Below are 15,362 nucleotides of genomic sequence, written 5' to 3'. Positions count from 1 at the left end.
GCATATAACACGTAATCATTTTGCAAATTAGAGGCTGCATTTTATAAGTTTGTGTTCTTATGAGTATGGAATATTTATTTGTGTATTACTCAGTTAAGAACTCCGAGTAAAATATTGTCCATATTATCATGTGGGTTTTATCCTTTTTTTTGAGGAATTTAAGGAGGTTTTTAGTTGTTTGAGGTTTCTTTTTGGGGGGGGGGGGGGGGATGGAGTTTGCCTTCCATCACTGTGCTTGCTAAATAATGCAAACATTTTGGCCACATTGGAGACAGGGGAAATCACTCAAGGCTTTTCTGGGACATTCTGTGCATCTTTGTTGTGAACCAGAGGGGAAAGCTTCTAGTGAGTCAAATATCAGTTTAGTGTTCCTTTAGTTTAACAATAATTCCCTAATACATGAAGTCATCACAAATAATAGCAATTGGGGGTAATTTAAAGATCAGGTGGGTTTCTGTGTTTCTGGCCTCTGCTGGCTGCTCGGAGTGCTCCAAGGCTGGAGCCAGGGCTGCAGTTGGAGCTGTAACCTCGTCCCTGACAGAGCAGCACTACAATTTTGGGGGGTGGGGAGAGGCACAAGCAGATGAAGTGCAGGCCTTCTTAAAACTAAACACCTGAAAGAAAATTTCAAGAGCATTGTGCCTTGAAAGTTCTGAAAGAAAGTGTCCTTTGAGTATTAAATATCCATAATCCTTTTTCTTTCTATTTGATGTTTCCCATTCCAGTGACCTATCTGAGAGTCTCATCCATATGAGCTGCATAAACAGGCTGTTACCATACACCTCACTTTACTTCATCAAAGCTCCTGCTCCATGTCTGGAATGAAACACTGGCTGTGGTAGCCATCGAGCACACGGTGGTGAAAGTTATAAAACGTCCGCCGTGGTACAAGCAGGGCTGCTCATGTTTTAGAGATCAGTCTATTGTGTACTTTGGAATTACATGAGAAAAATGTGCTTGGACAGGAAATAATTAGCACTTGTCAAAGGGCAGGCAATAGGTTACAGTATTTTACTTTCAACAGGCTATCAGGGGATCAGCTAGATTAGATAATAGAATTTTTTTCCTGTGGAAGTTAAATACAGATGACTCTAATTACCTTACATTGTGCATTAGAGAGCAGATTATGAGCAGTACAACTTCAAGAAATTTAGGTCAATGAAGGGAGGGCAACTGGAAGAAAACTTTACTGTGTATTTGGTCTTTGTAGAGTTTTGTAGTCATTCTGTTCTTTCTGGTGCTTTATTTGTGTCATTAACACCTGAAATGACACGCTGAGAACTGGTAATACAAACTGATTGAACTTTTAGAAATTTAGCCTTCCTCAGAGAAAGGCATATGTACTGTTCTGATATGTATCTACATGGTTAAAGCATGCCCTTGTGTTATGTGCTTAAAGTTGTACCAGTGTTTCTGCATGTTAATGAACTGAAATGACTCCTTGAGATTTTTTTTCAGCTCCACAGTCCAAAACTCATGGCAGTGTGCTTAGTGTTGCAGCTCAGCATTTCATATACTTTTGAGGCAAAGATGTCAGTATCTCAACTATCTGAACTGGTCTTTTAGGGATTCAAGTTGTTCTCTGAGTGGTAGCGATCCCAAATACTTCAGGTAGGACTCAGTGAATGTCTTCTGAGTGTTAACAGAAACGGTCCAGAGTTTCTAAAGCCCCAGATTTGTTTATACTACGTGATAGTGCCTGATGGACAGGTTGTTATAGCTGTTAAAGAGCTTCTCTAGCCCTTTGAACTGACCCCTTCTTGACCTCTCCTTATAGAAGGTCACTGTTCACCTTATAAAGTGAGGGGAAACCTTGGATTCTACTGTAGCAAATAGACGGTGAAGGGAACAGCTGTGAATTTTGGACTAACCATGCAAACCTGTATAGACTTTTTAGGGTCACTGTATGATAATGAAAATTGCTACCAAATTATATGGAAATTTAACAGCAATAGTGGGAAAGAGAGGGTGGAGTCTAATGCATTTGGTTTGATAAATGAAGTGTGAAGTTACCCATCTGGCTCTAGACAGCCCTCTTTTTCTCTACGAAAGGGAAACATTTAAAAATAACCATGGTACATCTAGAATCAATGACCCATACAGAGAGCTGGAATAGATCAAGATTTAATGGTGACTGTGGAAGAAATTATCATTTGAAAAGTGAGACAAAGGATGAAAAAGTACAGTTCAATATCTGCACCTGATTAATTTTTTGAAAAGGGCTTAATATTTTTCCCCATTGATGATGCTATTGCCATTTTTTATTTTACTTTTTAACTGGAACCAGAAAAGTGGTTGTATCATAAAGAAACAGTTTGGCCAAAAAAAAAAAAAAAAAAGAAGTACTTGAATTTCAAGAGAGGATGTTGCACTTTTCCCAACCAGTAAGTGCCTGAGAGAACTGGACTGTAGTTAAATAGAATTGTAGTTCTTATCTCTCCTAATAGAACTTGTATCATGTTATAATAACATTGTCTTTAATGCTTGGATGACATAAAACAAAAACCAATTAAGCAATTAAATGCAGTATTTTTCATAGATGTATATTTTCTACCAAACTAATTTATCATCAATGAATCAACAATAGATTAATTTAAAGTAGTGTTTAGCTGCATTGAAGTTATTGACTGCTAGGAAAAAATATGGTTGGTTAAACCATTCCTAAAATATGTCTTTTTTAAATGGAAAAATTTTATTAGTACAAAATGATTTTATTATGACACAGACTCTGATGTCCATTTTGCTATTTTCCTCAGTGAAATTGTACCATTTGTCTTAGGGGAAATTCAACCACATATTGGAAAATATAAACTGTAGGAGAAGGACATAATGGAATGGAAAGTTTGATAAAATTATTTATGATCATTGTATTTTCATAGTTTTGCTACTCAGCCAAATTCTGAAATCTTAACCTCTCTAAATCATCGTGTAACGACAAATTGACATAGTGAAAACAGAATAAACGTTCAATAAATAGTTTGTACCAAAGTAAACACAAAATTCTTCTGGTTCGTGAGATAAACAGCAGAAAAGTGTTAATTGATTATATCTTGTAAGAATCAATAACTTATAACCTTGCATCATTGAAATAACACAATAAAAATCTATTTTTATGAGGTCATTCTACAACCCATAATATTTTGTAGATTGGGTCACTATATTTCTAGAGTTGTTATATTCTTCCATCTTTGCACAGCACTGAAAGAAAGAACCTCTTACTCATAGCAAATCATATTAGTTTCAGGTTTCAAGTCAGATTTGAGCTATAATTCCTCAGCGTTTTTTGCCTTTGTCAAACCCCTTCTTAGATCTCACAGTTTTGACATAACAATGTAAAGATATGTATTTATTTTTTCTAACTACAGTGAGCAGTTACACTGTTAAGGTACTCAGCTCTCAACAGTGAAATCTGGATTTTTGTGTGCATATTTATATAGGAATTTAAATTATAAGTGCCTGCTGTGACAGTTGAGTCCTACTCTGTGATAGCGCTGTTCTGTTCTATGAGAACAATGAAGAATCTTAGAGTGGAATCCTAAAATAGTATGCATGTTAAATGAGAAACAAACAGGAGGATTTTATATATTTTCTGTTTTGAAGAAAAAGTTGTGTTTTTTTTTTTCTTACGACTAACCTCTTTATACCTCAGAATTTTAGATCGCAATTAAGAAGGTAATTGAGGTAGATTTTACTCTTTTTAGCTCCAGTAAGAGAAAGTGATGTTGATGTAAAGAAGGACTGTGTCTTCTCTGTAACAGAGGAAAAGGTGATGGGTTAAGAAGTTAGCATGGGCTTTGGGAAAATTGGAGGTTTTTTTTTTTTCCTTTTTTCTCAGACTTTGTGTATTGTGAGGAACTCACTGAATGCTAGTTTTTAAATGAAATGTGATAATACCAGTTGAAAGACTGGTTGATAAATACTGAATTTACCCTTTCACAGGCCTGGAAAGAAGATAAGTATATTGAAATAATGTGAACTCTTCAGAAACTACTGCAGTGGGATCTACACTAGTTCCAAAATTTAACAGACAAACTGCAGAGGCATCAAAGTTTGGCTGAGAGTGAGTGGAAGTATTTGAGTTGTTTAAAACTTTTGTGGTCTCTTTGTGTAACATACAAATGACAGATTTTTTTTTTTTTTTTCCATATGGTGGAATCCAGGATCCATGTTTCTGAAATTAATAAGGATTTCAGTACATACAGCTGTGTTGTTTTTTTTTTTAATAGTTGTCCTCTCTGGACAAAATGTGTGTCAGTGGAAATGGATACTGAGCAAGTTAGCAACAAGCATAGACCAAAACTTTCATTCATCATTTTGGAAATCACAGGGAGGAAAAAAAAATATATTTGGATTCTTTGATATTCATGTTTTATATGTGTGTATATGCTCCTTAAAAGAAGAAAATGAAACTGTTCAGCATCCAGTATGTAACCTAAAACAGGTTTTCAGAAAGTAAATGTACTTAGACTGTGTGCAGAAAGTAAACTGTGGCTTAGCTAGTAATCCTGGGTACTGTATGTTAATCAAGAAGATGCTTTGAGACAGACTGAAAACCAACCTTGCAGCTTTCAAATGAATGTAGAAAAACACTGCGGCTTCAATGAAGTTGTCAGGTCTCCTGCTGTAGTTATGCTTAGACATCAGCTGCCTTGTTTGACCTTTGACTTCTCTCCAGTTGCTTATTACCAGACTTCTTTTGCTTCTCGTGACCCTTCCTGTTTTCTGCCTCTGTCTTTCACCTGTGTTCCTTGTATGGAGGAGTCATTGAAGCAGCCAAGCTTGGGATCAATAGGTGCAAGTACTCTACGGAACAATGGAAATGCGGCTTGATTAAATGCTGCTGTTTAGCTGCTCCTTTGAAACTGTCTTGACCCTTTACCCTTGAAAAGACTATCTGTTTACAAGCTGTGGCTGCTTACAGAAAATGCTTCTTCTTACCTTGTGATGTCACTATATACACAGGAAATATGGTGCAAAAAAAAGTTATTTGGTGTTGGGACCTAAACCAAATTATATTACGGGGCAGTCTAAAAGAAGTTGCAGAATTTCAGCTTTGTGGTTGGCTTTTGTCTGTGTCAGACTCTTTCATTAAGACCCTTCGTAGGGATTGTTTACTCTGAGAGTTTACTTTATCTTTTTAGTTCAGTTTTAATGGTTCACTTCTGTAAACCACAGAGATGCATCATCCTATACCTGAATAACAACTGAATCAAAGTTCTTTGGCATTTTCCTTTTTTGATTTCTTGATTTTTCTTCTTGTTGTGCTAGATGGGTTTTTTGAAAGATAATTCAATGGCACTTCAAAAACTGGCAAATGACACAAAATTAGTCCTTATTTATAGTGCAATTAAAGTTTCAAAAATGAGATAAAGAATTTTCCCACTCTATCAGAGAACCTTTGATGATTTATTATTTTTATGTTTGGTTTTACTTGGACAGGCTTTTAAAGTCAGCATGGGTGACATTTCCTTATTTATGTAAGCTCACATAATTGCAGTAGAAGAAGGATAGTTAGTGTTGTTTTTTCCATTGCCTTGACAATGATTTTCTCACTACCACTGGGAGACACCTGCATGCTGGAAATTGAGATTATTGCATTTCAAGGCTGCAGGATACTGGAGATTGACTAGATCACAGAGGTGACAAATTTATAATCTGTGGAGACAAAGTGTTTAGCCACATCATCAGACAGTTGAACCAAAAAGTAGCATTAGCATCAGCTGTCGTCTTTCCTGTAGGAGAGAATGGTGTCTCCCAGAGGCAGGGGGAAAGGAGAAAAGCTGGGAGAATTCCATGTTGTACTGTGCTCTGTAACTGTCCACATTAGCTAAAAATCTGGTATTATAGACTAGGGATAAAGTGTGAGTGGTCCAGTGAATGCAAAATTATCATGGGTTTATTTCTCTTTACCAACTGAGGTTTATTTTGTGCAATATCAATCCATACTTCCCTCTGCCTTCAGCAAAATGTGCTGATGTCATGGTATGTAACATGTCCGTTGAACTACTGGCAAACAGTATGAACTAAAACTTTGTCTAAAACTAGACATTAATTTGGAGGTGTGTTAAATAATCTGTACATTACCAATACTTACAAAACAGAGGGTAACATAAAGGGGTTCCCTTGCCAAATGGTGTGTGTGCTGATCATGGTGCAACATTAATGAGCAGATGCTTATGTAAGTTCATGACTTAAGTCCTAAATGCTGTCAGCCTTGTGTTATTAAAGTTTTTCCACATGTATAGAACTTGATGGCTCCAAGGACTGGCAATGAAATACAAAGCCTTTTGCTTTCAGGTCACCAGTTTAAATATGGTTCAGGTAGGTAGTGCCAAAGATTATTCCCGTTGGGTATCTGTGTTTGATGGCCTATGCAAAATGCATCGGTTCTCCAACCCTACTAGGCAGGTGTGTATATCACATAAAGCAACTGCTACAGCTGACACTAATAGGTACCCTTGCTGGCATTTTTGGAGCAGCCAAAAATTAAATGAATGTAGAAATTGAGCAAGATGCTGAGAATGCTCTAAGCAGTCTAGACTGTGGTTGTGAGGTGGTGATAAGCCAATGAGTGTCATGGCTGACTGTGGGCAGAAAGAGGCTGTCATTGCTCCACAGTTTACTTGTATTGCAGTTATAGAAGCGTGCACAGATAATCATATGCTGGGAGAGAGGCAGGGTAAATTACTGGACAATCTTAACAGGATTGACGAGAGGGAAGTGCAGTCCACAGGGAGGTCAAAGAATGGGTTGGAGGTGTATCAAGTAATCAGAGAAACTAGTATAAACTGGAGAATAGAACTTGCTTATTTTCACTGCTAATGAGATCTTTGGGGCATTTGAACAGTTTAAGTTAGCTATTTTTATTTGTTCCATTTATTTTGTCTGAATTTTCAATAATTAATATATCATTGATGTGGAATTATTAAATGATCAACTATGGTGATGTTTAAAATAACTGAAAAAGGAAGTTGGCATTTCTTAAGCTTAAGAGGCTCTGTAAAAACATAGAACTTGAGAACCTGTTATAAAACATACATTGTTTTCATATTCTTTGTCTTATTTTGGTAAATGACAGTAGCCCCAAATGGCAACAGTGCTTAAAGCATATGTAATAGCAACAAGAAAATCCTACTATTCAGTAACTCAACCACCTGAGAACTCTTCTAGAAGTATGCAACCCCCAGAAATATGAGAGTACTCATATTTCCACATTGCTGTATTTTAGAGCTTATCTAACCCAGAGTGTGGTGGAGCAGATAGGACTTACAGGTGGAAAGGTGTTAAACTAATAGTGGTGGACATCAGTGATATGATTAGAAATTGAGAGAAATAATTGAAACAAAAAGTATCTTGAAAAGATTGAGAAACAGGCCTTCAAAATACCGGGTTTGCGGGGGAAGCCAAGAAAAGTCTATTTATTGAGTGTTGAAGTGAAGGCACTAATACTGGGAGAAAAGAGTATTCTGCTGGAAAATGAGAGTTCTGAGAATTCTAAGAGCTACTAATAAGAAGGTATTCCACTTTTTCTGCAAGAGTAAGCTGAATGGATCCATCAGTTATGCCCAAGAATATGCTGGAGTTAGATTTAGCTCGAAATTACACTGCAGGGCTTTTTCTTGTGCAAGTTTAGACAATACTGTTAAAATTTTTGACAGTTTTTTTTCTCATTTTTACTTTCTCACATATGTTACTACGTCAACATTTGGTCTTTCTGAGATTTGAAAAATATTCTTATCAGAATTATTTTTGACCACCTAATTAAGGTGGATTTGAGCAAGTGCACAGGAGGTGTAAGGTACTCAATGTATCCACTCCAGCATAGATGACTTGCTGGCTGCACAGCATGTTTATTGTAAGATGTAGTTTACTGCATAAAAGATCTAACCATTCTATATTAGGCTCTTCTGAAAGCATTTTAGGTATTTGCACTTCTTTTTATATTTGGAAATACAGATAATCCCCAAATCCACATGTGTATTATTAACAATTGATAGGCAGGTTGGAGGAGGGGAAAGGAGGGGAGAAGAAGGATTTGAGAGGTAAGAGGGTGCAATGTTGGAGAAGGTTTTAACTGTTTTGCTTGCCTGTAGGTGACACTGTTGCATCATTTATCTGTACGTTTTCACATATGTTGTCCAGGGACAAAAAAAAAGTTCCATTAAAATAATTTGAGAGATTCAAAAAAAGTACATTTCACTAATGATTCCTTAAGCCTTGGCTAGAGAGTAGAGTCTTAGATACAGGCAGATGAATTGCATGTTCTCCTTCCCAAAGATGGCAGCAGTTTATAATATTATTTCTGATTAACTAGCTCACTAGCATTGCATCTTCAGTTCAGTATTCCCTTGACAGGCAAGATGCTAAAAAGATTGCTCTGCATGTTTCTGAAGACTAATGTAATAAACCAGGATGATAATACACTGATGAAAAAAAAAATCTTAATTTGCTGCTAAGTTACAGCAATAAAAAGTTAAAATGTTTTTCTTTACTCAAGTCATTTAAATTAATAATGTGTGCCATTAACTGAAATCTCACAGAGGATTTTTTCTTCTTTGCCATTAAGTCTGCTGGCTGCAGCGAAAATGAAATATTCTATGAGGCTTGAGCAATCATCTATCTCTAAGCTACAGTGTGCCTGCTGCCAGATGTTCAGGTGCTGGTGCTGCTGCTTTGACATGTATATCTCTTCCAGGCAAAAAAAACAATATATACATCAGTCCAGGTGCAAGGTGGCCTTGCCAGCAAACCTGCCTCCTCCTAGCAGTGACACTCATCCACTCCCCGTCAGAGTGTGTACGTTGGAAGGGGATTGTAATTAACCCCTGGAAAGCATAGGTTTCACTAAAGTGATGTGCACAGTAATGATATTGTTAGCTTCCTTAATTTCCAGTTTCACCATCAATTATGCCATGTGTTTCATCCAGTTGGTGCTACCCTCCCAGTGTTAATTATAACCTACAAGACTGTTACAGTTAATTTTATGGCAAGCATATTGTCTCTTCAAGGCTCCACAGCAGCTCATAAATTATCTTGAAGGTAAAATGTAACTTGGGGAACTAGTTATGAAAATTCCATCCATCTCGCTTAGGAGGTGCAGCTGCTACTGTCAGCTGCCTCGCTGCTGCATTGTGAAGGAATTATGGTGGGTCAGGTTTAAGAGGCGAGGCCCAGGCTGTCACGGAGGAGAAAGGCTGTCCTGGCCCTGTCAGACAAGTACCTTCTGCCAGTCCCTTGTGGTTTCACTTTGCAGGCAGTAAAAGGCAGGCGGTGCAGGTGGATAGTCCCCAAGCTGTCTCTATTCATTACTTTACAGAAACTTGTTTTAGGTAGGCAGGTACGGAGACCTTTTCACTGTTGTCATAATGTTAGGCATCATCTGCAAAGTGCAAGATAGATAACTCTATAAATAACTCGCTGTTCTGTTGGGCTGGAGTAGTGGAGAAAAGATGATTAGCGCTGTAGAGGCACATGAAATAGCTCGCTGGTTTGTAAAATGACTGTTGGTTTAATTGTAGCAATAGCTTGGTCTGGAAGAGCACATCTGTTCGCCTTTATTTGGAATACACAATAAGAGGAGGTGCAATTTCACTGCTAAGTAATTTGTGTTGGAGTTTCACATTAAATAAATTAGCATGGGTTTATATGGGCATTATTTATGACATCTCTGTGAGTATCCTGTTTTTTTGCTGAAAGAACTTCAAACGCTCATTTCTTAAAAAAAAGGGGGGAGGAATAATTAAAATACAGCAGCCCACAACTCAGAACAATGAGATCAGTGTTCAGTACTATTTAAATTTTTGTAGTACACTTTTATTATTACTATAATGCCTTATTCTGCTCTTTATAATAATAATACAAGACTACCATAGAATACAATTCCTTGTTCTGCTATATTTCTTCCTTCAATATTTTGTATTTCAATAGTTTTAAATGCTCTTAAGCTTTGGGCGTTCCTTTAAGAATAAAACCAAGGTGCAAATTGAATTTCCTGAGAGGCTTTTTATTCTTCCACTCTTTTACCTTTCAGGAGGCATTCTGTATTTACAGTGTTGTTTCCTAACCTCATTTACAGCTGGGAGGGCATATGAGAAGGAATACTGAAAGCTGATACTTTTCCGTAGGCAACCGCTGTGCAGATGTGAGTGTGCAGGCCCATTGTGAGTGAGTAAATGTTATGAATTCAGTTGAGAAAATGAACAAACACAGTAATGAGAAACAGTAAGGATAATCCATCTAAATATATGTTGGTTGTTTGTTTTGACAGTCTTCATTCAGTTTTAATTATTTTTGATCATTCATTATACAGCAAAGAAAAAGTGCTCAAAATAGTGCTGACATTGTAAATTAGACCTCTTATATGTTTGAAAAAGGGGAAAACAAGGCTCTTGAGAGACTGAAAATTAGTATGCTTTTAATGTATGTTCTTTATTGCTTTTCCCTAAGAATTTACAGTAAATGTGCCTTGTGATATCTTTTAGAGGTCCATTCTTTCCGCAGAGTCAACAGCACACAGTTTGGTTTATTCCCAGAAGAAACAACTAAGTTTCAACTGACCAGAATCCTGTATTTCTGTTTGTTTAGTTTTTTTAGAGGGAAGCTGTGCATTAGTTACAGCCTTGGGCAAAGTGAGGTGTAAAAACAGAATTGCCTCAAGAGCAGACCCAGAGGCATTGCTTCTAAGACAGTTCCTTCTTGGCTTCATCCTTACCTTGTCTCCCACGGAAGAGGGAAAATTTTAAGTGTTGCTGGTATATCCTGTTGAATGTGGGGTTGCTTCACCTGGTCATGTATGTCATTATCTCCTACACTGTAGGATGTCGACCTCTACACAAAGATTATTCGTCAGTACTGCCAAAGCAATTGTGGGGTACTTTCCAGTTATGATTCTGCATCACGACTGGGAAGAATCTGCAACTGCTGTAGGATAGTTCTCAGGAATTTGTGTAGGTAGATAAGACTGGGGACAGGAGAAAGGTCTGAGAATTTTGATGTCCCATAATGATTTCTTAAGGGATAAGTCGACTGCTGAGTATCCAAAAAAATAACATTTATTTTGCTTAAAATCATGTGAAAATATCTGGTTTATCGTTATCATCATCTCTTCTCAGCTTGATTTTGCACCATTGCAATATTACTGAGTTTAAGAGAGTTACTCTTGATTTGAGTGTGATTGAGAAGAGAATCAGAGCACAGGCCCTGGTAAATATCCTCTATGTTTTCTTGTGATGGTATCTTGGACTTTTATTGTGACACTGTTGCAGAAAGATGCATCCTATTTGAAAAGTCTTTATGGTTTTAATTTGACACATAAAATGGTCATTACCAAAGTCATTCTCTTTTAAACATAAAAAATATTTTTTATGCAATTGAATAGGAAATTTTTTTTTCCAGAACAAAGTACCTTTATTTCTTGACTCTTGTCCAACTTTGATAGGTAAAAACTGAATTTGGAAAGAGAACTGTGTAGAACTGTGAACTTGTTTTTTAGGAAAATGGATTGAAGTAGCTGTGAAATAATTGGAAAGAAAACAGCTTAAGAGTTGGATCCAGACTATTCAGTTTCACAGGCAAACACATTTAAAAAATGTTGCTGTTTCTTGCTTAACATGACTCAATATGTTCTATTATCAACCCAAGAAAAACTGAATTTTCAAAATAGCCTCAGTATTAGTCCATAGATTCAAAAAAACATTTGGAAAAAAAGGATTTGTTTCTGACTTGAGTCTTATTTATGACATACAGAATTTAAACTTTTTTTTCTTGTAAAAGAAGTAGTTTAAAAGAATACAAACTCAAATGTTTACCAGTTTAGTGCACTATCAACCTAATGAATTTCTAAGGATAAGAATAATTTTGAATATAAAAGGGATTTAAATCAGTGATAGGTTGTGCAGATTAGTGTTGAAGCTTGATGCTTCAAAATGTATAAAGAAACTGTGATTTTTAATAGTGTTGCAGTAGAAAAAAAATGGGGGTTGAGTTTTCTGCATGCTAACAATGAATTTTAAGTTCCAGTAGCGTGGGGGTGGAGGGCCTCTGTGCAGTTTAAATTTTGTGAAATCAATGGAGTGCTGAACACAGTTGACCATTTACTCATTCAGTTTGCCCATGAAAACAAGTCACAGTACTGCTTATCTCCTTTATTTTGCACTAATATAGGAAATTCTGGTGTGAAACAATTTTTATAGTCTTTTATTTCACAATATTCCCATACCCTGCTCTTTTTTTTTACTCTGAGATGGAGAATCACTGTTCTTCACTATCGTTTTAGGGCCTTCTGCTCTGTTTTTTCTCTGTGTAAGACAGCTGCTCTATAATTTGCCTTGGCTGAGAAGTGTAAAACTTGGAGTAGGATTGCTTGACTACCATAATACCATGTAAATTTAATTGTGTAATCAAAGTTACATGATTAAGAAACATGATGATGATATATATTTGGTTCCTGGCTCAACAGAAGTATGAAACAAGATCATTTCAAGAACACGTATAGTCTCTTGGAAGGAAAATGTAAATAGAATCACTTATGTGTTTGAGTTTTCATGTGTTCAAGGCAAGCTACTGTAAGTGTATGTCTGACTTTTAGCATGAATTTGGGTCCTCTTTGTCATTAGTAATTCAGTTTAACTGTGCACACAGAAGTACTTTGTTGAAGGCATATTCTATTGATGGATTTGGACTACAGGGATTTCTCTGTCTACAATGTCCTTCTGTAAAAGGAAATCCTCTTGGTATTTCACCAGAGTATTTTAAAGCAAACCAACAAAGTGACCAAAACAAACAAAAAAGTCCCTCGAAAGAAAACCAAAACCCCCTTGAAATTTATGAAGTACCTATGTTTATGAAATATGTAACTTTTCTTTTTTCTCACTAGAACCTATTAGCATATGCATTACCATGCTAACATAGATGCAGATCTTGAAAAGTGCTGACTGACTTTCTACAGACTCTGAGTTGCTAACTGATATGAAAAATTCTAATCCTTGAATTTTTACTAATTTTTATTTTTTATCCTACAGAAGGAACTGTAAGAAAACAACATGCTGTAAAATATTTTTAAAAAAGTTTAATTTCTTAAGCGAACAACTTTTAAAAATGTATCAGTTATTACAAGGGGCAGTTGAAAATGAATACAGAAAAATAATTTTGTTTGCCTACTCATTTTTTTGCTCAAAGCCTGACCTTTTTTTTAAGCATATTATTTTTCTTTGTCACACACAAAAAAATAACCCTACAAGATTTATTGGCGTTTGTATGGAAAAAATGAAAGGATTTTCATGTTTTGTAAGAAACTTAATACACTCTCACAGATGGCCCAGCTCAGGTGTGATTTTAATTATGAGATAAAACAAAGCCCAACACAGTAGGAAGTAGTCTTAATAAACGGCCTGAAGCTTTTGTCTTCATGTGTCAAAAAGCCTTTTTATTGTGTGATGAATTTTTTTTTTCTAGCCGTTTCCAAAAAATGGTTGGAAAAAATATAAGGGCTTCCAAAGTTCAAGTGAATTATTTTGGTCAAGTAAAAAATAAGAATTTTTTTTCCATTTCATTTTTCCTGCCAATAAGTTGAGGCTGCTTCTGGCAAATGATAGAAAAAATGCATTAATAATAATTAAACCTGCAAGGACACTAATGCTTTATTTATAAGTTAAATAATTTTCTATTTAGATGTTGTCATTGTTTATTGGTGTATCACATTGCTTAGTAGTAACAAAAATTAAGAATTTGTTAAGCCTGGCTTAAACTGCACTGTCATAAACTAATATTAATTTAAACCTTGCTATGGTACTCAGCCTTCATTATTAAAACACAAATAGTATGATCCTATTGTTAAATATTACTAATATATTATAATAATGTTGTACTGTCTTTCCCTTAGTGGGGAATTATGAGGACCTCATGTTAGGACCTCAGTGTCCTGACATAGTTAATTATCCATAGATAATGGTTTTCAGCAGTAGCTGTTCTGAACATCACAACCTCACTGTTAAGGGCTTAATAAATATTTGCAGACTCAGGTGCAGAGCACCTCCGTCCCCCTCTACAGAAGCAAACAGCTGGGGTTGCTTTCCTGTGCTATACATCACATACAGCATCTCATTTGTTGTGGCAAACCTAATGGTGCAAATGGCAAGTTTTATGTCCTGTGCTATACTGGGCTAATGTTTGTTGCAGATATGCTAACTTGCCTTTCAGGAGTCATCTGTCTTTTCCAGTGCAGAAATATCTTGGAAAGCAGAAACTTCTGGGGTTCATTTACTTGAATGCTGTTTAGATTGGTGAAATCATTTAAGACTTCGTTTTAGAGTGTATAACTGCTGTCACCTCTGATGCTGGAAGGTGGAAAATGATAACCAGATGGTTCACAATTGAATTCTGTATCCACAAGCTTACTTTTAGGGAACAGTTATTTGTAATAATTGTTTTAATTATAGGAGAGTGAAAAGCTTAATCTTAATGAGCTTTTACAAGTAATACAGGTTAGAGATTTTTATTTGTGTGTGGTTGAATAAGTTTCACGGGAGGAAGTACCCATAAGGTTCAGGTAGCTGTGTATCATCTTAAATTATGGCTTGGAATATTGGGTTATTCTTACATAACATCCCAACTTTAATTGCTGTTGAATAATGAAGCAAAAGGATGAAACTCTAAGTTCATGTTTGTGGAACTAAGCCACATTCAGAAAGAGGCATTCTATCAGTGGTACAACTTTTATGGTCTTTGGTGATTAGTTGTCAGTAAACCTCTCTGTCTAATTAGTCGCCATAGCAGTAATATTTAAAATGTTACTCAAGAAATTATTTAACATTCAGTCCAAAAAAAAAAAACAAACTGAGCTTAAATTCTTCATGTTTTTCTCATAGATTTCAATGCTTTCAACAAAGGCCTCGAGATAAAGTAATTTTTTTTCCCCTCTGAAGTTTTCCATTCTCTGCTTCTTCCTTGTCCTGCCATCCATGCATCCTTGGTCCTAATCCTTTTTCATTTGGGGATTTTAAGGGTTATATTGTATTAATTAATCTCTTCTAGTCATATTCATCATGTGTTATGAGAAGGTATAATATAAAAAGTAGTCTATAATAAATAATGATGTGTTTTAACCTTTTGACCGTGTGCTGACTGAGGGAGCATTTGAAAGAACAGTGTATGGTCCATGTTCTACAGGATTTATAGTCCAGTTTAGGCAGGAAAATTATCCTTGTCTGTCTTGTTCTGTGTGCATTAAGCACTGTGATTCTCAGTTTGTGTAATGATAAGTGCTCTATTAATATTTATATTTTGTAGGAAATCAGTTGTTGTTGAGTCAAGGGTAGCGATCATATTTGCCTTGCTGGGTGCCTTGACTTGCATGGTTTGCCATG

The 15,362-nt window shown here is 36.0% G+C and overlaps 1 protein-coding gene across 5 annotated transcripts in view; it reads left to right on the top strand.

Annotated features, from left to right (window-relative positions):
* FTO (FTO, alpha-ketoglutarate dependent dioxygenase) overlaps positions 1 to 15,362 on the top strand; it is a 169,569-nt gene that overhangs the window by 103,138 nt on the left and 51,069 nt on the right. Inside the window, exon 9 of one of the 5 annotated variants that reach the window (XM_027646849.1) lies at positions 3,940 to 3,989. The exons of the other annotated variants lie outside the window; for them this stretch is intronic. Within the exon in view, the coding sequence (XP_027502650.1) occupies positions 3,940 to 3,970 (31 nt within the window). The 3' untranslated portion in view covers positions 3,971 to 3,989. Of the gene's footprint in view, positions 1 to 3,939; positions 3,990 to 15,362 lie in introns of those variants that run through there. 5 annotated transcript variants of the gene reach the window in all.

This window comes from Corapipo altera, unplaced genomic scaffold, assembly GCF_003945725.1.
Source record: "Corapipo altera isolate COAL_440 unplaced genomic scaffold, ASM394572v1 62, whole genome shotgun sequence".
Classification (NCBI taxonomy): domain Eukaryota; kingdom Metazoa; phylum Chordata; class Aves; order Passeriformes; family Pipridae; genus Corapipo; species Corapipo altera.
Note: the sequence above shows the minus strand (reverse complement) of the source record. Positions and strands in the feature narration are given on the sequence as shown.